This window comes from Trachurus japonicus, chromosome 1, assembly GCF_045865225.1.
Source record: "Trachurus japonicus isolate A0001 chromosome 1, Traja_1.0".
In the NCBI taxonomy this organism is placed as follows: domain Eukaryota; kingdom Metazoa; phylum Chordata; class Actinopteri; order Carangiformes; family Carangidae; genus Trachurus; species Trachurus japonicus.
Genome location: NC_140907.1, coordinates 25,541,347 through 25,564,287, shown reverse-complemented (window position 1 = coordinate 25,564,287; position 22,941 = coordinate 25,541,347). Strand labels below are relative to the sequence as shown.

The window sequence follows — 22,941 nt, the reverse complement described above, 5'->3', positions numbered from 1 at the left end:
TGCTGTCGTTTGCTGAAAAGGTCCTTTTTTTTTTTTTTTTTACAATTTGAATTTGAAACTGCTTCCTAAGCAGACTGTTGAAAGGGTCTGAGATTTAACTATCCTCTGTGTCACTCCCTAATCAGTCCCACACCTCTCACCCACTCATTCTCTGTAAATAATTCAGACCAGCCTTTTGGCTGCAGCGGAGAAGAGCACACACACACACACACACACAGTTGAAATTGGTGGAGGCTTGGGACAGTTGGAAATTGCTGCTCATGCACTTTTTTTTCCCAAGAAGTCCAGAAAGTTTGAACAACTCTGCTCTGCGAGCGATCAGCTTCATGCTTGTCAATGCAAATTATCACAAGTCCACAATCATCCCTCAGTGATGTAAACAGTCTGCAGCTGATGGAAACTAAAAGTGAATCGGGTGTCAGTTTCTCACTTAAACAAATCGTCTGATTGTTTACACCGAAGGCGAACAGTTATTCTGCTCGTGAGCCAAATGCATTTTAAAACGAAGCAGGACCCACCGACAGTCAGCTTTATGTGCTTTAGATGCTAAACAGCCCTGTGTGTGTTTACGCTTATGAGGACTTTAACTGCACTTTTTCCCCCCTCCTTCTTATGCCAGCATTGTAATGCAATGATAAACACAGGGGGATAAGGAGAAGTAACAGATATCTGGCTCACAGCTTATATTCTTTCCTGTTGGGATATTGGGCAAATCAACTCTTCTGTGGTTTTGTTTTTTTGAGGTCATTGTTAAAATCACGAGTCCTTTAAGAGCAACAGATGGGTGTTGCGAGGATGTGAGGATCTGTGTCATATTTTGAGGGGTGTGACGAACACTTTGTCACTCATTCATGCTGCGGAGACCACGGTGAAAACAGGAAATCCAACTTTGTCCCTGCGAGGGGAAGTTGTGACTCTTGCTTTGGTCCTCTGCCCGGAGATGAGTGCTGTCGGTGACAGAAAAGTACCATGTTATTTAGCCTACGCATCTTAACCTCCTGACAAAATAGGCAGCTTTTTAAGTACGTGCTTTGATGCTTTTTGATTTTCTTGTGTAAAAAGGGAATATTTCATCTTCAGGGGACAGATGTTAGTTGCAGTCTTTGGCCACTAGAGCGCAGCCTCCTCACAGGAGAAACAGTCGGCTAGATCAGTCATATGGCCTTATGTTGAGGTTTTTGTTTGTTTGTTTTAATGACAAACACATGTATCAGTGTTTAATTCTTAATATTTTGTAAAAGAGTTGATGTGTAAACTTCAGAACAAGCACTTGCTTCACTTCTATTTAGGATGTAATGTGGGACTTTGTTGTTGCTTTTTCCTTTTGAGTGTGTCACAGTTTGGGGCTTGAGCATAATTGAGGGCATAATTTGCAAGCCCCACTTCAGTGTATCACGCATTAATTGGTTCGATGATAAATGGCGCCATTTTAAGTATCACGCATTTGCCACTTCATTAACCACTGAAATCATTTGTCCACAAGTCCAAGTCTTAATGGTTTTCAAAGTGTCGTTCTCCATTTAGAAAATGTAAGCACCACAGATTGAACCAGTGTTAAGTGAATAATTTCTCTTCCGGTCTGATAACATTAATGATTGTATTTCTTGGTTTGGGAAGTTTTACAGCCTCTTAAGCTGTGCCCATTAGATATACTGGTTAAAACAATCTGCCTTAATGCCTTATTAGTGGCAGCATCAGTCTTTTCTTCCACTTTTACACACACACATCCGTCGCAGCGCAATCGACTTTATACATGACTTTGCATCGGTAAACCAGCAAGAATATGCAGCCAGATAAACCTGCAGCTTGTGCTTTAAAATCTGTGCTTTCTGTAGACACAGTATTATTTTATGATGGTTTCTATGAACAGGCTATTTCATTAATGTCACAGATATTGTTGTGATTTGTCTTTTCCTGTCTTTCTGTTAACATCGGCTTTAAGGATATGTAGTTGTAAATCTACAGACACGCTGCCAAGGAAAGAGATATTGAAAAAATATGACTGTCAAACATAAGCCAAATGATATGCATCATAAATCACTGGTCGTATGTTTCTGGGACTTATGATGTGATATGAGAGCTATGCAGTTTCTAAATTGATAAAGAAGAGCAGTGGCGTTGGTCCATCGCTCTGTACACGCCAAGACTCAGAGTTTCTGGTATCAGAATTAGTATTGGAGGAGGAAAAGTGGAATTTATGCAACGGTGCCGTCTAGGAAACGGCTTAAAAGTAATTTTTCATGGTCGGGAAACCATGTAATGAAATGTTATCTCCAGTAATGAAGATTAATAGCAAGAGGCCTCGGAAGAGAATAATTAAGGATTAAGTCCATGGGTTTGAGACAAAACTTTTTGGAACTATTATTATTTATGCATTTGTGGTAGAGCAACATTGTTTATTATTTGAAGACAAAAATTTCAACCACAGTCCAGAGAAAGTTGATATTAGCCTTTTTATAACCTGATATTTAGAAAAGCATGTTTATCTTTCATAAATTAAACAACATGTAGACATGGTGGAAACACAGGGATCGCTTACATACGCTTTCTTTTACAATATTTTTTTCAGTCAATATGAAACAGCTTGTTTTGTGTTTGTAGTTTTCTGGTGTCGTTAACAAAGATCTCAGATAAACCAAGACTCCAGCTGAATAGTTCATACTTCAAATTGGAAAAACAAAAAAAGTCAACACAGCCGGCAAATTAAAAGCGACACAGGGGAGCAACTGATATGTTTTTTCTCTCCCAAGATGATACAGATTATTAGCAATCACAGAGGCCAATAAAGAGAAGTTGGAACCGATAACGCAAAACTGCAGCTGCATGAGGTCTGTCGCTGTGACTTCCAGATGTTTCTGTTATTAAATTGTTAAAAAATTATGAAAAATGAATTTGTAAAAGCGTTTTTATAAAAACAACAACAACAACAACAAAAACCCTGAATATTGGAACCATTGAGGAGGATTAACTGCAGGACTGGTGTATTAGACTACATCTGTTTTAGCTAGGTGTTCCTAATAAACTGACAGTTCAGTGTATTTATATTAGCAATTATCAGCTGGGTGCACTAAGTGCCTGACTGGTATTAATTAGTGGCTTTCTCTGCGGTCCTCATACACCTGATATGATACAACCTACAGTAAAATGTTTTACCCCTCCACTTCCTGCTTTTAGAGATCTAACGCAGTAACACACTTACAACGTCTTACTTATTACTTAGACAGTTCAGCTGACTCACTACACCTTGTTACTGTTATCTGACAATATCCATACAGTGTAATTGTACTTTAACTGTGGTAAAAAGTCTCGTCTGTAACAGTATAGACCTTTAACATGCCGACACGCTGCATTGTCTCGTCTCCACTTGCTGTAGTTTCTGTTACTTGTTGTGTTTACTGCTGCTTTATCTCCATCAGTGTTGCACTACCCACTTTACGTCAGTTCTGCTCCAGCACTTTGGGCTCTCTGCTCCCACATCAGAAAATACTGAATAATCGGCGAGGCTGATAATTGGTCGATCCCTACACACTTTTTGATCACGGAAGACAAGTGAATTATCATTGTTATAACAATGAGTTGTACTGTTTTAAACACAGAGGTTTATCAGCATGTGATGTCACATCTTACTCCACAGTGACACAGCTTTTCTTTTCTTTTTTGAGCCACACTGAATACCGAGAGTTGTTTTCGAGGTAAATTCATGCAAAACCGCTGATGCGCGTTCCCGTCGGGGGCAAGCAGTCTCTGCATTGGCCTTGAAAACAACTCTGTTTCGTACTATTTTGTTATTATCTCATAGCGTGGTGAATGTGCAGGTCACAACTTGTCCACCAGAGCGTTTTGGAGTTGTTGGATTTTGTATTTGATGAGTTTGATGAGGGAAACCAAGAAATCCCATGAGCCTCCGTAGCGTAGCTCTGAGCAGCTCACGGCTCTGCTCCGCCGTTCTAAAAACATCTTGCACCGACAATTAAAGGTAACAAACCTACTGCTAAAACTATAGGGATTATGTCAATGGGCCAATTTGCCAAAATGTTGAACTATCCCTTTAAGGGGGGTTAAGGTTAGGTGTGAAACTGTGGCAATGCAGTTTAACCGACCTCTCCTTCTGCTCTAATTGTAAATTCATCAATAATTTAAAAATAAACAGCACAGACTGTCGTAGAGGATAGTGTCGTTCAGTGAATCTACTTCTCAGTTAATGTTGTGCTAAATATCAGTTGTGTGAGTACACTGGAGGATGGGGGGGCAACTGTGTAGTAATATACTCACTCGGCATGAAATTGCTGCCATGTTACATCCCAGTTATCTTGCCGTTTGGAGTTTTGTTTGTCCTTATAGCTGCCGTGTGTCAGCGCTGTGTCGTTGCAGCTTCCTCTGAAATCCTCCACTGCTTTGGTGCAGTGAGTCTTCTTCGCTTTATGGATCAATACAGAAGCAGTGAGCTGACACAGTGAAAAGCAATATTCATAAATAATGAACAGGGCACCCCTTCACAATGCCCTGTCTTTTTTCTTTTTGTCCTGTGCAAGAAAGGAACAAAATGGGAAAAAAATTATGCTAATTTCTTTTCTGTGTAGAGAGTCCTGTCGTATGTCGCTGCTGCGTACTTAAATGTTGGGTGGAGTTTTCTTTTAACGCTTCTTTCTGTCCTTGTACTGCCTTTATAGTGCTACTTTTTCCTTCTCATAGATCGTTTTTGATGATTAGAGATAGATATCTTGTGTGTTTGCTCTGTTCAATTTCTCTCTTGATGAGCCGCCTCCTCCTCCTCCTCCTCCAGGGAGATAGCAACCTGGTGTTTCAGGAAATCTCTGTTGCAGTGAATCACAGCGAGGTGTCACCTTTTAGTAGCACTCCTCTCAACAGCACAAAGATGTACCAGTGAGTGAGCACGGAGAACAGCTTAAGTGCTTCATCATTACCCTTTCCTCCCCTCTTTTATGTCGGGGGGCGCAATTGGCAGGCAGTCACAGCTGCACACCGAAGCATGATGATGCACCTCGCCCAGATAAATGGATGGAATAATAACAGTTCTTGTCGTTCTTGTAATATCCACCTGGAAAAAAAAAAAAAGGGCTAATGGCAGTCGATTTCAGAGTGAATCTCTGCATCATTAAACCCAACCGGTGTGGTGTTTACTGCGCAGCCCGGACAGCCCAGGAGATACTTTAATACTCTCGGTGGATACACACTTTAATTGACCTCCTAAATGTGTATTCAACCGAGAAGCTAAATTTGGAGGTGGTCCATTTGCATATGAGCTCTGAGTAAAGATATTAATACGCCCCAGATTTGTTTTCAAGAAGGGGCACATCCGCACGAGCTGAAAGTGTTTCCGTTTAAGAGAAACTTGTTTTGAGCGCTCCAATAAAATCGAGGGCGGGGAAAATGTTTCACCTAATGATGGAGGAGTTCAGTTATAAAGCCTCTTGTTACATGTTTTATGCAGAAAATCTGGACTTGCACTGTCTGAGGACGGACATCAGCAGCTCTCATGCAGTCTTCTGTGACCTCGGTCTCAAGGGTTTATCACCCAAAGAGGACCATGAACTGAAGACATGGTGGGTGGGGGGTGGGTGCTGAATTTGGACGTAGAATAGAAAACCAGTAAAATGACACTGATACTGTTAGGTCTGTAACTCTAAACTTAATCCATGATCACCATTAGGGCTGCCCGATAAATCGTTTTTCCATCGTCATCGCGATGTCAACATGCACGATAAACACATCGTATAAGATTGCCTAAAATGCGATGAGTACGTTGTATTTACAGGCGCACCTCATACCTGTAACCTGAGCTACACCGCTAGATGTAACGTAACAACACTGGCGGACTTCTGTCAGGTGGTCCCTCACATACCACGCCTGAAACACGTCCACGCAGCAGCATATTTGTACTTGCACGACTTCTCGTGTTTAGTCGGCTTACATGTATAATGTTTGGAGTTTGTTTACAGCATTGCAAGTTTTCCACTCTTCTTCTCCGTTTGTGGTGTATTTGTGTGGCAGCGTTACAGCGCCACCACTACAGGCCTGAATGTTTGATTATTCATATTAGGGGTGGGAGAAAAAATCGATTCACATATCGCGATATCTTTTTTGACGATTTTTAAATCGATTTTTTTTTCAAAAATCGATTTTTTTTTTTGAAAAAAATTTTTTTTTTGGATTTTTGAAATTTTTTTTTTGGAATTTTTTTAAATATTGTGCAATGTGTATTTGTTAGCCTCTTTTACATACAGAGAGTACAGGCTTTGAAAAGGGTTTAAGTTCATTTTATAATGGAGTATGTTAATTTATAGGCTCCTACAGTGTTTGTGTGCAGATAAATGTTAAAAATGCGACTAAAAATCGAGAGAATCGGCAATATCGTAGAATCGCAATTTAAATCGAATCGGCATCCAAAAAATCGTAGAAGAATCGAATCGGGAGAAAAGCATATCGTCCCAGCCCTAATTCATATAGTCATATCGTCATCGCACACTGGACATTTTCCTGTTACCGTGCAGGCCTAATCGCCATGTTTTTGCTTTGAGCTTGACTGTTTCACTCGTATGTGAGGTGGTTTGCAATGCATACCAGTGGAAATTTAATCCAAAGCAGCACCTGTCACATTTAAATTAAAGTTCTGTCCCTGTTTTGCAAAGTGTAATGAACCTGCCGAAACTAGATGAACAAAGCAGTTTGCAGAAACACCAATCATCAGCCGTTGTTGTGGGAGTAAATTCTCCTCGCTCCAAAATATCCTCTTTGAGCTTGTAGGATTTTTCTCAGAAAGGTTTAAACTCTAAAATGCCACTTTCAGTAGAATTAGATTGATCTATCATTTGTCTGCATCAATCTATAATTATCCTGCATGGGAACCGTAGGCACAAAAGAAGTATTAAATCACAACAGGGTTACAATGAATGAACCACTTCCGAATAATCTGCCGGGTATTTTCTACGATAGATTTGTCTAGGAAATAGAAAAATATGTCAGTCTCCACAGATTCCCTCTAGTACTGTAGTTTGTTTTTCACTGTAACCCCGCCATGCTCCTTAGGGAAGCGTAAATCACAGTATGAAAACTTCCGTCTCATCCGAGCATAAACTGAACGACGTTTGACCTGTTAGAGGGACAACACAGTCCATGTTACATGAGCTGTTTTGTCTCTGATGTCCACTGTGAATAAACTGAATGATTTTGTTTTAATACCACCACATCTCCACAGGCTCAGGGTTGCATATGTACTTGTAATGGCGTAGTTTTTAAACACTTTTAATGGTGCTGACCAGACAAAAGCAGAGCAGCAAATTTTGGAAACTGGGACCATTGAATGTTTAGTTTTTTTTAACTGGAAAACAAAATATCTGTTGACTGTTGATCAGTTCAGTTTTAAACCACAATACACTGGGAATCAGCACTAAAAGTCTCAATATCGTGTAATTTTTAAAGCTTTTGCAACGTCTGCGTCACCTTTAGCGTTTGTCCTGTTTTGCTGTCTTAATGTCAGTGGTGTGGTGACGGGAGACGACGATGGTGAACAGCTACTTGACATTATTTTGTGTAAGAGCTATTAATAGCAGGCTGCTGTAACAGAGGGGGCCCATTCTCAGCTTCAGTCATGGCTATCTTTGCTCTGCCATTATTACGGCCCCTCCCACTCCCACTCTCACTCACTATCTCTCCCTCCCAAGGCCTCCTGACTTCATCGGCTCTGGGAACTATTAGCTTCTGCGCTGAATGATCATGTCGTCCCTCTTCATCATCACACTACACTCCTAAGGTTAAACGTCTGCGACGAGCTGGGGGAGCAAACGTGTCGTCTCGCAGAAGCTGGGCCAGATGTTGACAAACAGTGGGATTTAAAAAAAAAAAAAAAAAAAAGATGCAGTGAAGTTACAGATGTTTAAATTGACTAACCAGACATGAAAGCTGTTTGTACTTATTATGCGCCATTTAGTTAATCTGATAAAAAGCCTTGAAATCACAGTGATGGGTCTCATCTCAACAACTGCAGTTTATTTTCCACTTTCCTTTTCAAGGTTTTATTTATTATGAAGCTTCTCAGCCTTTACAAGTGTCTGTTTTATTTCACCGACTATTACAGCAATCATCGGCAGCATCTTGACTGCAGTGACGGATTATTACCGTAATAATCCCGTCTGCTCCGTTCATTGTCTCCTAAATGCTGCTTACCCCTGGACCCCTCCCCCCACACTGCATCCTGACTGTATCCGTCTAATCACTCCCTCCTCGTGCATTCAGAGTGGCTTAGATTTCTTGCATTTTATCTGCTGCTTCCTCAATTAACGGTAAAACTAGGAGCTTGGATGTCATGAGTGAGGCACTTATATCGGCAAGTTGGAGGAGCTCAGTCTGAGTGGCTTAGTGCTGGAGCTGCTGCTGCTGCTGCTGCTGGTGGTGGTGGTGTGTGTGTGTGTGTGTGGGGGGGCTTGCAGCGGTGGTGGTGACAGTAGCGTTGACGGGGATAGCATCCTCATTGCACAGCAGCCGAAGGCAGTGGAGGGAGTGGAGAGAGAGAGAGAGACGGATGGAAATTGAAGGAGATGTACGGGAGTAGTGACACACACACTGCATCCTGTGTGTTCTTTGCAAAATAAGGACAAGGTGTTTTTGTGGATGGGAGTGAGTTTAGGGAAGGAAAAAAAACAAAAAAGGGCGGGGGGACAAGGGACGGAGGGAGGGAGGGGGAGCTACAGCAAAGGAGGCGTGTGTCTGTTCAGAGACAGGAGACACAGCACAGGGGGAGTGGAAGTAAGTGGGAAGCAATCAGGAGGGAAATGGACCGACAAACTGTACTTCTCAACTCAAGTGCCCTCGCTGTGGATTTTAAGGTGAGCGTCGGGCGTCCGTATCACGTTGGGCTTTAAGATAAAATCCAGCCTGATAACCGGTGACGGAGGCGTACCTGTGGATCCAGCTGCACCATGTGGAATACATCACAGAGGAGCCATCAGCAGCTGTGAGGGGAAACTAAAGGCAATTCGGCAAAAGGACCAGGAAGTGGCTGCGGTTTTTACAGCAAGTCTCTTTCTTTCTTTTTTTCCCTCTCCCACCCTCCACACATCTTCCAACCTGAGAAAACAGCCAGGCTACTAATGAGCACATCGATGTGTGGCTGTGGCTGCAGCTTCATCTCCTCTCTGATGAAGAGACTGGGCCGCACGGCGTGCTGCTCAGATCTCCTCTCCTGCAGCCACAGCACTTCAGAGCAGCTGCAGCGACTCGCCACCGGCTGCCCACCTCAACCAAAGGTAACAGTGTTGTCAGCAGCAACCGCCCGGTGACACCACCACCGCCGCCACGTCTGTCTTCACGCCTCCCGATCAGACATTATTATGATTTTCATCTCTTATCACCTGCGTGCAGTGCAGTGCAGTGCAGTGCAGGAAGCACACAAGGCCCCGTGTGAAGTGCAGCGCTCTTGTTTTATCCTCCTTGGTTTGTCCGAAACGATTTCTCAGGTATAAGAACTGTGCTACCAGGGAAAGCGGCGCAGTAATTGATTCTTTAATGGTACCAGGTGATTTAATGGCTGTCTTTGCTGCCTTGACAACAGTGGACTTGCTTTCAGCCGGCAACAGTCAGTTAAATGGATGCCTTCAGTTCAGTCTGCCTGTGGTTTACAGTGATTGCTGCCCCTCCTCAGTTGGAGAAAAAGCATTTTCTAATGGAACAAATAAAAGCCAAACAAGATTGTGTGTGTGTGTGTGTGTGTGTCTGAGTGCTTGTGTGAATGAGAGCGCGACTTTGCTCCTGCCTCATGGCTGTGTCTTCTAACGTTTCCCTCTTGTTTCGCTGCCCGTTGTGCACATGGCTGTTTTAATGTTTGGCTGGCGCTGACCGACGGGGGGATTTTTAAAGTCCTTTCCAGAGTCTCCTCCTGGCATTCGGCCCGTTCCTTCAGCAGAGAGAGAGAGAGAGAAAGAGAGAGATTGATCCTCCTAAGTTTCCAAGAAGATTTATGCTCTCATGAGTAATGATAGAAATCCACGAAGGAAAATGTTGTGGTATTATCGGGCTGCTGCCTGATAATACCAAGTCATTGTTTTTTTTTCTTTCTGAGAGAGCTTTGTCACAGGATGAAGTGCCTCGCTGTAACAATGAATGTGGGAGAAGAAGAAGAAGAGCGTTGTCCCTCCTGATCACACAGCTCTGGGATTGAGGTTTCACTTTCTTCCTGTGAGACATCACAGGGCACCAGCTTGAAATAGAGCCATCGATTGATAGCCTCTGCATTGAACAAAGATTTCGAACAAGCGCAGAGTATTTATAGGCTTACCAGACTTTTTTTTTTCTTCTTCCAGGAATTGGTTCCTCTTATCGCATTTCACGGCTAAAAGAATTCATAATTGCAAAAGTCGAAATTCTCATTAACTCTTGTTTGCTTTTAGTGTCACAAGTTGCAGTTACTGAGGGGAGGGGGGGTATGGCAGGTATGCTACAGTAGGATCTGTTCTCCACTTTCAAATTGCTTTTTTCAGTCTCCACTCACATCCCACTGTTGATATTTGAGAATCCAAGCGGAGCCACTATACATCTCCTGCTCGATCTATATCTGTTACTATGTGCCTTGTGCAAAGCCAATATTTTCTCCACGCTGTCCCACTGTTCTATTAAGGTCACATTGGTGTGATTTATTGCTGCCATTTAGGCGGTTTTCAGCTCAGTCTGCTAATTTTCTCTCCTTATTCTGAAGAAGGTTTATGTGTCAGCTGTATCCAGGAGCCTGGACACGAAAGATTCGCCTTTTTGTCTTTTTCTTTTTTTTTTTAAAAGTCAGGTTTTATCTTTTCAAAGCTGGAAATCACTGTCAAACTGTAGCCGCCCACCAGGATCTCACCACCAGTAAATACAACATGTCCACACAAGAATTTTAGGCCTCATCCACAGGGAAACAGAGCTTCACCCGAAACGATTTTTTTTTCGTGTTCATTTTGAAAAACTTTTCCGTAAACAAGACATTGATTTAAGAAACATCTGTGTACACATGCATCCACAAAAAACTCAAAAGGCTGTAGTACATATGCCGGGCCTGTATGGAGCGTGTGTGGCGCTGTAACGCTGCCACACATTAATACCAAAAACAGAGAAGAAGAGGGAAAGCTTGCGCGCTGTATCCAAACATGATAAGTCGATTAAACTTTGATCGGGGGTCGTGTCAGTGCAAACATGAGGAACATTGATGATTTAATAGGCGTGTTTCAGCTGCAGTGTCCCAGTTACCCGACAGTAGTTGGCTGTTGTTGTTGTTACGTTAGGTCCAGAGTGTTTACGTCTGGCTGTGTGGCTGAGGTTACCGGTTAGAGCGGTGGGGAATATGACAAAATCTTTTTACAAAAGATCCGTTTTGGTTGGTTGAGATTTTCCCACTCTGGGACCTGTTTCCAAACACAGTTTCCGTTTGGACAAAACACCAAAACGATAAGAAACTTATGCAGATTCACTTAAGCTTGTATCCGTGTGGATGGACTCTTAGTCTTGAATGATTTGTAATGGTTATTTTATATGGATTAAGAAGAGACTCTGCATGTTCCTTTTAACCCACCCTTTAATAATAGATGTAACATTAAGTTTGTTGTGTCTTCATTCAAGTTTTAATTGGAGAGAAAGTTTAGCCTTGTTTCTTTATGTATGAAACATTTTCAAGCATTTGGCATTAGGAACTAAGATATTTGTTTGATAAGAAAACCTTAAATTAGTTTGTGATATGATTTGTGACCACCGACAAAGCATTTTGCATATGATTGAACTACACTTTTCTGAGAGCTGGTTTTACTAAACGTGTAATGGTGTGTTATTAGACCAGGCCTTGTGAGTGATACTGAAATTGTGCCTTTCTCAATATGATACTGCTGCCTGTTGGCGTAGGACACCCAGAAATAGTTTTTTTTTGCGAAAACAAATTTAATTTTATTGTTTACATCTGGCACAGAACATCTTCGCTAGGATCTGATTGGATCTCCGACTGCTTCTGGTTTAGTTTAAATGAGCAGTGATTGCACACAGAGGTTGTTTCGACGTAGGGGAGGACGGCTGATTTGGTCCATAAGAAGTGATATTGCAATGTTGATCAAGCAATATTTTGCAATCTTCCCCTCCATAGAGCTTCATAAGTGCAAGATTTAACCTCTTGATGTATAAAGAGACACGCTCATGCTTCACCGCTCTGTGATCCAGAGACTTGACATCCACTTACTGCTTCACTTCACTTATGACGAGCTCCGCTTTTTTAACGCTGTCTCTTGTTACTTCTGCTCAAGATGCGCGCGCACACACACACACACACACACACACACACACACACACACACACACACATCCTCCCCTATGTTATGCAGGCGGAGAGTTTTCTGGATGGGCAGGGGAGTGTGTCTGTGAGAGGGCGACAGCCACAGGAGAGAGCGAGAGGAGTGAAAACGCCGAAAAGAATTTTGTGCCGGCGTCTTAAAACAATTATGTCACAATTTTTATGTAGCTCATAAACAGTGGTGTTGCTGACTTTGTGTTTTTGGGTTCGTTTTTACAGCTGTGAGGCGGAGCGGGCGCGTTAGCTGCTGCTGCTGCACCGATGATTGCCTTTTAAAGGTTAATGCATACCTGTTGCCTAGCATCCCTCAGCCTGTGTGTGTGTGGAGAGAGAGAGAGAGAGCTGTGTCCAAGAGCGGGACACTCCTGCTGAAGTGCCCCATGTGGAGTGTGTGTGGACAAGGCTGAAGTAAAAAAGTCTGTGTGTTACCACAGCTGTGGCGCTGTCTGTCAAGTGCCAACTTGGCACAGCCCTCTGAAGACATCCCCCCCACCCCCCCATCAGCAGCAGCAGCAGCTCCTCCAGGGACTGTCTGGGTGTATGTTGCACTGCCAGACTGCTGGGCACACAAATATCAATGCAGGTCTACGCAGAACTTATTATCCCCGAGAAAAGAAAAGAAAAAAACAAGGACGGTTTGGCCAGTGAGCAGCATTGAAAGTAAACTGCTTAAGGGCACAATTACGGAGATGATGTCTAACTTGGCATGGCACAAACTGGTTAGTAAAAGGAGGGAATACAGGCCAGATACTTTATTTATTTAAGCAGCACAACAGATTTAAAGCAAGTTGTTTTTTGTTAAGTTGTTTTTTACTGATTTATTGCCACTTTGAGGCGTTGGAAGAAGCTGTAGATTCACCATTAACATTATTTCTTCTAGTAAAACAGTCGACCCTTTTTATGCATCCAGAAAGCAGAGCAGCATCAGTATTCATTTGTTTTGGCCACTGGATACAAGTGCAGTATATTCACTTTTCTGAGCTTTGTTTGTCCTCACAAGTTGCCAGAGACAGAAAATGTTTCGCTCTTTAATTGCTAAATGCTTCACTGTGTGCTGCTGCAGCTAGCTCCCTCCGTACAGCGGGTCTATCAGAGCTTTCTGTCTAAAAATAGAAAGGAGTGGAGTTTGTGGGCTGGAAAACCAAAACGATGAGCTGGAAGATGTAAAAATGCTCGGTAAGACTGAAGGGAGCGGCAGAGTTGGGTAAATCTCAGTGGGTCTGTTGTTACACAGCTCATTTTTTCCAAAGTTAATAAACTGATCTTGATTTGAGCGGCTTTAATTATTCGCTCCTCTATAACATAATGAGATGTTGATAAAACTTAAGATGCTCATTCACTCCAGGAGGTGTTGGCCCCCTTATTTCTCAAATAAAAAGTTGTAGCAATGTATTTTTTATTACTTCCCAAAGGGGAAATTCATTCATTTGTCTGGCAGATCATCAGACCCCCAGATTTCGTCTCGTGAGAAACATGGACTGCTTTACGGCACGACGACACACAGATGCCCGGTAATCTGTAATCTCTTAACGTTACCCACATGGCTCCGCAGATTGCCTTCTCATTGGCTTTGTTGCACATGGCCGGGGGGGAAGAAGGAGGGTAAGCGCAAGTTTTTGTGACAGTGAAAATATGCACTCTGAAACTGTAGGGGGAGCTCTACCAAAACAGTGAAAAAGCGACTGGACTTGCATAGTTCCCCTTTAAAAGCCTGATGGCTGCAGGTACAAAGGAGCTTCTAGATCTCTTAATCATCCTATAACTTGAAAGGAGAGAGAGAAAAAACAAGTTATTTCCTGTGTTTGTCTCCTGGGCACCTGTGTCACCTGTTTGCTCCAGGAGACACATTCACACCTGCCCCCTCCCCGGTTTCCCAAAGCTATTTTTGTCCACTTCACAGCGCTCGCACGGCTAAGAATAGAGACTGATGAATGAAACTTGTAGGTGCAGCACTAAAGGCCATTGCACACAGTCTTTGTTCACCACAAGTGTCAGTGTAGGATTTCATCTTTTCCATAGGTTCACCACACGAAAAAAACACCAATTCAAGTGCTATTCTTCAAAGGAAGAAGAGTTTGTGTAATTGTACACATTACAGACTGTAAGTGTAGTCAACCAGAGCTGTTCGGATGAAGATGAATAATAACAAAATTAGGTAAAAAAATCTCTTTTCAGGTGTAATTGCTGGTTTTGATCAAGAACACACACACAAAGAATGAGTTTAACATCTGTCTCATTTCATCAGCGGAGACGAAATGCCTTTTTTTTTTATTATTGTGCGTCAGTCTGTCTCACCCTGTTTGCACCGCTCACAATTGTTTGAACAACAATAACAACAAACTAAATTCATGCCGCGCTAAGGAAACTAATTACGGAACCTTAGTTTGTTCCGGTAAAAGGCAGGGACAACTTAAGCTATTCATAGCCTTCCTCTCCTTCGGCTCACAGCAATGAACTGGCAGTCCCGAGGGGAGGGGGGGCGGAGGGGAGGGGAAGGGGGGCTGTGCAATCTGAGATCGGGCTAATGCTTCCCACAACAGCACTGGGACTATACAGCAAAGAGGAGAAGCCTTGCAAAAGGGGACCAGTGACTTTTTCCCTCAAGGTCAAAGCAGTTGGTTTGCACAGAAACAGACAAAAGTACGTTATTTTCTCATCTCTTATTGTAGTGTGGTGAGCAGATTTGGAGCTGCAGGCCGCTGATTGTGAATTTGTCATAGTCGAGATTAGCTAGAAACCGCATGTGGGCCTCGAAAAAGACCCATTGGTGTCCTTTTTAGGGCTACATTTTTCAAGACTGTACAAAAATAAAACCCTTTCTTTCTCTCTAACGCAGCGTTTGATCAGTATGAGCGCACATGCCAATCGATTGATCATAAAAGATAAAAAATTGCAATTGATGAATTGTTAGGTTGGGAAATCTGGGCTCTTGTTGTTCACGGCTGTTTGAAAAATCTTTCTCTCTTCACCGTCTTCCGCTTTAAGAATCGACAGTGCGACCATCATTTGGGTCTAAATCACCATTTGCAGACTTATGTGACAGGAAGGAAACAGTGTGTGTTCAACTATGATGTTTTCACTGCCTGCAGAGCAGTCTGTAGTTGATATATATTTTTATAACCCCGCAGAATGCCTCATTCATTTGCTCTAACAAATTCATCAAATCATTTCCACAGAGTTGTTGCAGACGCAAAAAGAAACTTATTTTTAACAGCTGGTCTTACAGCTGCTTGTGTGTTGGTGGAAGTCATTGATACTCAAAAAGCCTTAAAGACGAAGCAGCAGCAGCTCTATCTTTAAGGCTTTTTTGAGTTGCTACCCACTCAACCCACTACCACTTGGATGTGACAGATCCACGAGTCACACATCCCACCTATGTTTATTTACATAAGCGTTGAGCCAGAAGTATACTCTGTGGTTTAAGCCGAACTGCTTTCGAGTACAGTTTCAGAAAACCCTGATTTTTTTTTTTAAAAGTTACTAAACAGAACCAAATCAAAGTAAAGAAGACAAAGCGCTTACTAAGAGGTCGCACCTCTCTGAGACTATTGTTTTTGAAATCACTTTGACTCCGACCAGCTCATGAAAAGACTTGTTGGAAATGTACATTATAAATAAGCTTTCTAATTCTCTCTGAAGCTTCTCTGATTTAAACTTGCAAAAAAAGAAAAAACAACGTAAAGTTCAAGGTTTGTATTAAAGCAGAAGTAAGTGATATATTTGTGTTAATATAAGTCTTAAATAGTTATATCTTCCGACAGCAATCACTTACATAGAGTGTTTGGACTGAAACACGGGTCTCTCAGTCCCTCTGCTCTGCTCTGAGCCGAAGAGAAAACATTTATCGTATCCTACAGTTTTTATCCAATGAGGAGAGAGAACGGCATGCAGGGCTGTGTGTGCAGCCAAGGGATGCCGTGAATGTGGCGACGTAGGGACGAGGACTGTTATGGTGCGTTCAAGAAAACTCGTATTTTTCCGACCGTGAAGTCGTACCAGTTCGATCTGGTACGAGTTCACCGGTCGGAAGTTACGAGTGGCCGTTATAGTGACTTTCACCGGTAAAACAGGTCGGAAAAACACGAGTGGGTTGCCTGGAACGCTACAAAGTCGTAAGTCGTGACTTGAAGCTGTAATTTACGATTTCAAAAGCCTGCCTGGAACGCAGCATTAGCGAAAACGACCGGACCACTTACTTCTGCTTTAACTTCTGAATTCTAGATAAATCAATTAAAGGTTTGTTAGAGTTTAAAACAGTCCTTTAATACACCAAACTGGACGTTCATGTATGTATCAATGCTTACTAACACCGTCATACAGATACAACATCCAGTAGCTAGAACTGAAGAATGAACTGGTTCTTGACACAGAGGTTGTACAATGGAAAATAAATGCTGTTATCGACTTGATACTCGGTGTCAGCCAATACGCTGATCTCAGGTCTGATTATCTGGAGAAAAGAAAAAACCTGAGATCAGTGCGTTTCCCAGCAGTGACGGCAGCCTGTTGTCTCTTCCTTTTTTTAATTAGCATTTCTGATGTTTATTCTGCGCAGCTTGTCGTCTCCTTCCCCACACTCTCAGCTCCTTGCTTCACTTTACCTTTGTCTGAATGTGTCATTTCTAATAGCACAGCCACAGCCACATATTGTCGTCTTGCAGCACCACGTGAAACTGACTGAACATTTGTGAAATCCTGAGCACATACGGACAGAGAGAGAGAGAGATAGAGAGTACCTTCGGCTCACGAGAGTTGATGCTTTGATGGTCACAGATTAGTCCTGTTGCCTGAGTTGGTTTCTTGTCTGCACTGCTGCATCTGTGACTCTGCGTCAGAAGGTGAAGCTGTCTCATTGTAGATAAAGCTCCGGTTGCCTATCCCTTAGTTCCATATATAATTTGCGGTATTTTTCTGAAACAAGCCGACGTGACTTGTGTGTTTATTCAGTATGTACGTAGGTTTTGCCATCCTTAAATGCAAAAGCAGAAGCAACAGAACAGATTTAGAAGATAAACTTAAATGTCTTTCATTTTTCTCCAAAGCGTGTAGACTACACAAATCTTAAAGGACAATTGTTGGACAATCTCCTGGTGCCATGCAGTGCTTTGCTTTTGTATTTGACAGATTGGACTTTGTTTATTGGCTTTGTTGGATTTCTGGAACGCGAGCAGCTCTCAAGGCTATTCTGCCCGTCCGTCTGCATGCGAGGCAGAGCATCCAATGCCGTGTGATCTGAAGCCAAACACAATCACTCCCACCTTTTTTTCCCTAGTCTGCTGCCGAGCGGCACAAGTGTCTCCAAGAGCAAATGTTTAATGTCCATTGTTTTAATTCAGTGGAAAGAATAGAATATGAAGAGGGATATTCATGCTTTCTGTTGCAGCTGAGCATGTGTTTGTCTCACCTCAAACACACGCTAAGCGGTATACCATTGAAAACAATTAACATATTCTAACCGTGTGTGTTCTGTCTTTTCTTTTTTCTTGTGTGTGTTGCAGAATGTCAAGCCCTTCCCCTCCTCAGACAGCCTAGCGAAGGTCCAGGAGGTAGCAAGCTGGCTTTTGGAAATGAACCAGGATCTGCTGTCGGGGGGCAGCAGCAGCAGGCGGAGTCGAGGGCCGGGGGGTCCGGCAGTGCGAGGTAACGCCTCCTCCACGGCCCGGGCACCCCAGCAGGCGGCAGAGGAGGGCGATGAGGATGAGCACATGAACCGGGTAGTAGAGGAGGAAGAGCAGCTGCAGCAGAGGGTGAGAACCAGATGAGAAGAAGTTACAGAAGCGTGTGAAATGTAAAACCTGGATTAGTGAGTCGTAATCAAGACGTGTCCACCTTTTTCCGAACGTCAAAAACGTGGGCCGGTTTTGCTCTTCCGGCAGAATTTTATGTTTACGTTTCCATGGTTTCGGTAGTCGTGGTAAATGCATGGATTTTTTTTTTTTTCCAATGAAAATCTGTAAAACGCATGGATCATCACACCAGCTTTTAACAATGGATAACACACAAATTGACATCTGTGTTAAAAGCCAGCGTTAATAGATCCATGCATTTACCTCAACTATGACAACGACTGAAAACCATGGAAACATAAACTTAAAATTCCACCGGAAATGCAAAACCGGCTTCCGGTTTTGACCATAGATGACTTTTGGTAACTTTTGGATACGTGTGGAAATGTCATTAATTGTAGTTTTGAAACATTTGCACAACAGAAAATGCAAGTGCAACAGATGAGATTTCTAAGATTTGCCTCAGAGACATTGTATGTTGTGGTTTTTTTTGTGTCACAGCCTGAGGCGTCGCAGGTTGACGGCGGGAGAGAACAATCATGGGCGCCCAGCGAGTCGGGAGCCAGCAACGGCCCTCGCGGAGAGGAGGAAGGGGAAGAAGATGAGGACGGCCTGCCAAACGAAGTGAACGGAGGGGAGAAAGGCGCCCGATGGATGTGGGAGTCGGAGCAGAGACGACTGCGAGGCCAGCCGCTGGGCGAGGAGGACGAGGAGGAGGAGGAAGAGGAGGAGAACAACAACAGCAGCAGCGGCGGCCACCAGGAGGAGGAGGAGGCGGAGGAGAGGACAGAGGGAGGGGAGGAGCAGGGCAGGGAGGAAGAGGAGAGGGAGGAGGGCGAGGAGGAAGAGGAGGAGGATGAGGACGAGGAGGAGATGGACCAAGACAGTGATGACTTTGAACATTCGGTGGAGAGCGGGAGGGAGGAGGAAGAGGAGGAGGAAGGCGAAGGGGAGGAAGGGCTGCGGTCTCCCTCTCTCAGGAACAATGTGTCTGCCCCCAATAACAACCTGGACTCGGGTTGTACACACCAAAGCTCTTCCAACAAGAAGGTAAGCACAGCTGTTGTTTGTCGAGCCGTTTTGGCTGGAACTACTTTCTCCTGAGGAAGTAGACCTTTACCTCATTTATCCAGAGTTACAGAAACACTCTGTCTGTTGTTGCTTTTTATTGTTGTTGTTAAAAATGTGTTGGACTCTTTGTGTGGAGGCCAAAAACTGAAAGAGAGGTGATGATGTCACAAAACTTGGACATATAAAATCAAAACTATTTGCACGACTTCATGATTCACCACCCCCTCTACACATGGGTGCACAGTTGTGTAATTGCGGTGAACTGATCCTTTATGATCCTTCTGCAGCTACTCACAGGCTCTGTGTGTGTGTGTGTGTGTGGGACTACTATCCCACCACTGCTCTGCACTGGATGTTCGTTCGTGGTTCATATTTAAAGCAGCAGCCCCCTCTCTTGGCACAAACGTGTTACTGCACTACTCGGGTCATGCAAGGTAGTCGTTCAGTTTGATGTGTGTGGAGTCGACCTCATCAGGGGAATAACATGGAAACGCCTGGTTGATACCAATTATAGCAAACTGGTCTCATTCTTTTAGTCTTATTCCTAAATGTATTTCTTAATCTTCGAGCCTCCATCACTCTAGTAACAGTCTTGCTAACTACGAGCTCCAGTGACTTGAATCGGGTTGTGTTGTTGAGACGACTCAGTGGGTTGTTTTTAACGCAACATGACTGTCCATGTCTGATGATAAAATATAATTTAGAAAAGGACAAACCTGAGGTAATGTGTCTGTGTTTTTGAGATGAGGGTCAGAAGAGCAGATGGGTGAGATTGAGGATTGAGGCCTGAGTCTCACGTTTCCCACCTGGCAAGTGTGACATTTGTGTTGCCGCTGTTCTCATCTCGTCCTCCTGATCTTTCTCCCGTGCTCTTTCCAAGTCTTGCATCACACCCCTGAGCAAATGTTGACAATTACAGGACTTGTACTCAAGACCTCGTGAGTCAAAGTAGGAGAGGTAAAAGTCTGTCGAGGTGAAACGTTCAGTGTCGACACAGGTCACGACGAGACGAGAGAGCCCTCACCTGACGGCAACAGACACATAAGGGATGCAGATGCAGATTAGTACTAAGTGATAAGAGATCACCTCTATATTGTGCAGTGACAGAGTAGATTTCTTATTATTTGCAGCGAATTGATGGTTTCTTTCTAATATGAAATAGAGCTGCAACAATTAATCGATTAATCGCACAATAAATCGATTATTGAATTAATCGTCAACTATTTTAATAATAGAATAATTGGTTTGAGTAGTTTTTAATGAAAAAAAGTCAAAATTCTCTGATTTCAGCTTCTTAAATGTGAATATTTCTGGTTTCTTTGTTCCTTTATGACAATAAACTCAGTATCTCTTTGATTTGTGGACAAAAGCGAGCACTTCATGTTAGTTTTTTCCCCTTCTCATTTGTGTCGTCTATTATCCAGTAAGAATTGGTTAAATCCTGAATACAGGGAAAGCTAATCTTATTTAAAGAGGGGCCATTACAGCTCTCTTGCAGTGCTGACTGGTTTTACATCATGTTTGCATCACGTGCAGAAGAGAAAAGCTGATACACATAAAGGAAAGCACATTAGATCACTTCTGTCGTCACTGAGAAGCACATGGGAGGCTCCGGGTGAATTATGAACTGCAACATTTATCCCAAGTGTCAATAAATAAGCTGCAGTTTGTGGTTACGATGACAAAATTACTGGAGAACCAGATTAATCATGAATAATGGTATTTTTGTTTTCATTTCATGTGTCATGCGCTGTATCCCAGGAGAAGTTTGTTATGCAGTGTGTGTGTAATAGAAGTGCAAAGTTAAAAAAAATAATTATAGCTTAACAGCCTCCCACTGCATAACAGTACGCATTGATGAAGTGTATGTATGTGCAATGCACAAAAGCCCCATTCAAGTCCTGTTAAAAGTTCAAGCCTCACTGATGGATTTACCGACGCGTTGAGTGATGATTGTCGCTGCAAACGGAGTCGCGCCTGATGTTCAGAAGACATGTGTAACAAATTGTCAGATCTTTCTGCAGCGTTACAACTAATGTGCCCACTTCAAACGGCGCTGGTTTTAGTGCAGCACCGGTGTTTGGATGTTAATGCTGGTGTCTTGTTGCAGCGATGACTGATGACATGCTTCAATGGCCTTCACCCCACCTGTATTTAAAGGGAGGAAACGACGCCTGGTGGGATGTTTTCAACAAGCAAGGGGATGATATTCACATTTGTCTGTTTGCAATGCATTGACGGATAATGATATCTGATATCGTTAAGTATCGGCGTGTTATTGATGGTCCATCAGTGTGTGTCTGGGGGACTGTAAGAAGAACTATAGTGTCGTCATGATGCAGTTTGCCCAGCAGACTAAACTGCCCTTGCTTATATTGACCTAAATATAGCAGATAGTCTGAATTTGCTCCCGTGTGTGCCTCTCACCATCTGACGCAGCTGTCGGATAGGTTTGTCAGGGTCTTGGTCAGTGCAGCGGGCCAGCTGGCTTTGATGTCGAACGTACACATTTTGTTCAGCTGTGGACTCTGTATGCCTGGAATTAGGAGTGGCGCTGAAACAGAAGCTCAACATTTATTGACACTGTGTTTTATGTGTAATGACAGCGTGGCCGTAATGGAAAATCTACTCTTTAGCACTTGTGCCTTTGGGAGAGACCTGATCCTGCAACATCAGAAACCATGACAAATGATATAGGAAGCGTCATTATATGAGTTTGCTTTTGTAGTCCTGTTTTGTTTAGTTCCTGATTTTAAAGGGATAGTTCAACATTTTGGAAAATTGGCCCATTGCCATAATCCCTGTAGTTTTAGGAGTAGGTTTATTACAGTAGTACTACTTTTATTTGTCGGTGCAAGCTATTTTTAGAAGGGCGGAGCAGAGCCGTGAGCTGCTCAGAGCTACGATACGGAGGCTCATGGGATTTCTTGGTTTCCCTCATCAAACTCATCAAATACACAATCCAACAACTCCAAAACACTCTGGTGGACAAGTTGTGACCTGCACATTCACCACGCTATGAGATAATAACGGAACGTTACGAGACTGAGTTTCGAGGTAAATTCAGAGACTGCTTGCAGAGAAACTGCCCCCAACAGGAACGCACATCAGCAGGTTTTGCATGAATTTACCTCTAAAACAACTCTGTCTGGAAACGTTCTGTTATTATCTCATAGCTTGGTGAATGTGCAGGTCACAACTTGTCCACCAGAGCGTTTTGGAGTTGTTGGATTGTGTATTTGATGAGTTTGAAGAGCTTTTGGGACCTGTAAATGCATTGTCTTTCACTGTTGAGTTGAATGTGGGGGACAGTGAATATTTATGCATCAAGCACTGCTGTTCCTTAAGTTAAATAGGATCATTTATTGTAGCTACAAGATTTAAATGTGACAAGAGATGGAAGGTATTTTGGAAACTTTAACAAAAGAGCTTTGTTGATGAATGATGGTAATTATGTCTTCTGGTCTCTAAGAAAGTCCACCCAGTCTTTTGGTGTGCAGAACAATCATTATGACATTTTTTCATTAGTGATAAACTGTGCAGCACTTTGATAGACAGCTGAAGTAATGACGGGGCAGTTTGACAGTACAATGTGTCCCTCATAATCAAACACAGACATTAAAGTTGACTGTACAATAGTTTGCAGTTAGAAAAAGACAACCTTCTGATTCTTGACATGAAAACAAGCTCGATTTTTAATTTTTTCGAGAACGAATCTTCAATGACAGTCTAGGCTGTCAATCCTAACTTTTGTAAGTATTTGTAT

At 42.9% G+C, this 22,941-nt stretch overlaps 1 protein-coding gene across 1 annotated transcript in view; it reads left to right on the top strand.

Annotated features, from left to right (window-relative positions):
- The window catches only part of fbxw7 (F-box and WD repeat domain containing 7), a 122,866-nt gene that overhangs the window by 27,465 nt on the left and 72,460 nt on the right, over nt 1-22,941 (top strand). The window contains exons 4-5 of the mRNA XM_085781956.1: nt 17,817-18,065; nt 18,606-19,154. Coding sequence (XP_085638082.1) covers nt 17,886-18,065; nt 18,606-19,154 — 729 coding nt within the window. The 5' untranslated portion in view covers nt 17,817-17,885. The remainder of the gene's footprint in view (nt 1-17,816; nt 18,066-18,605; nt 19,155-22,941) is intronic.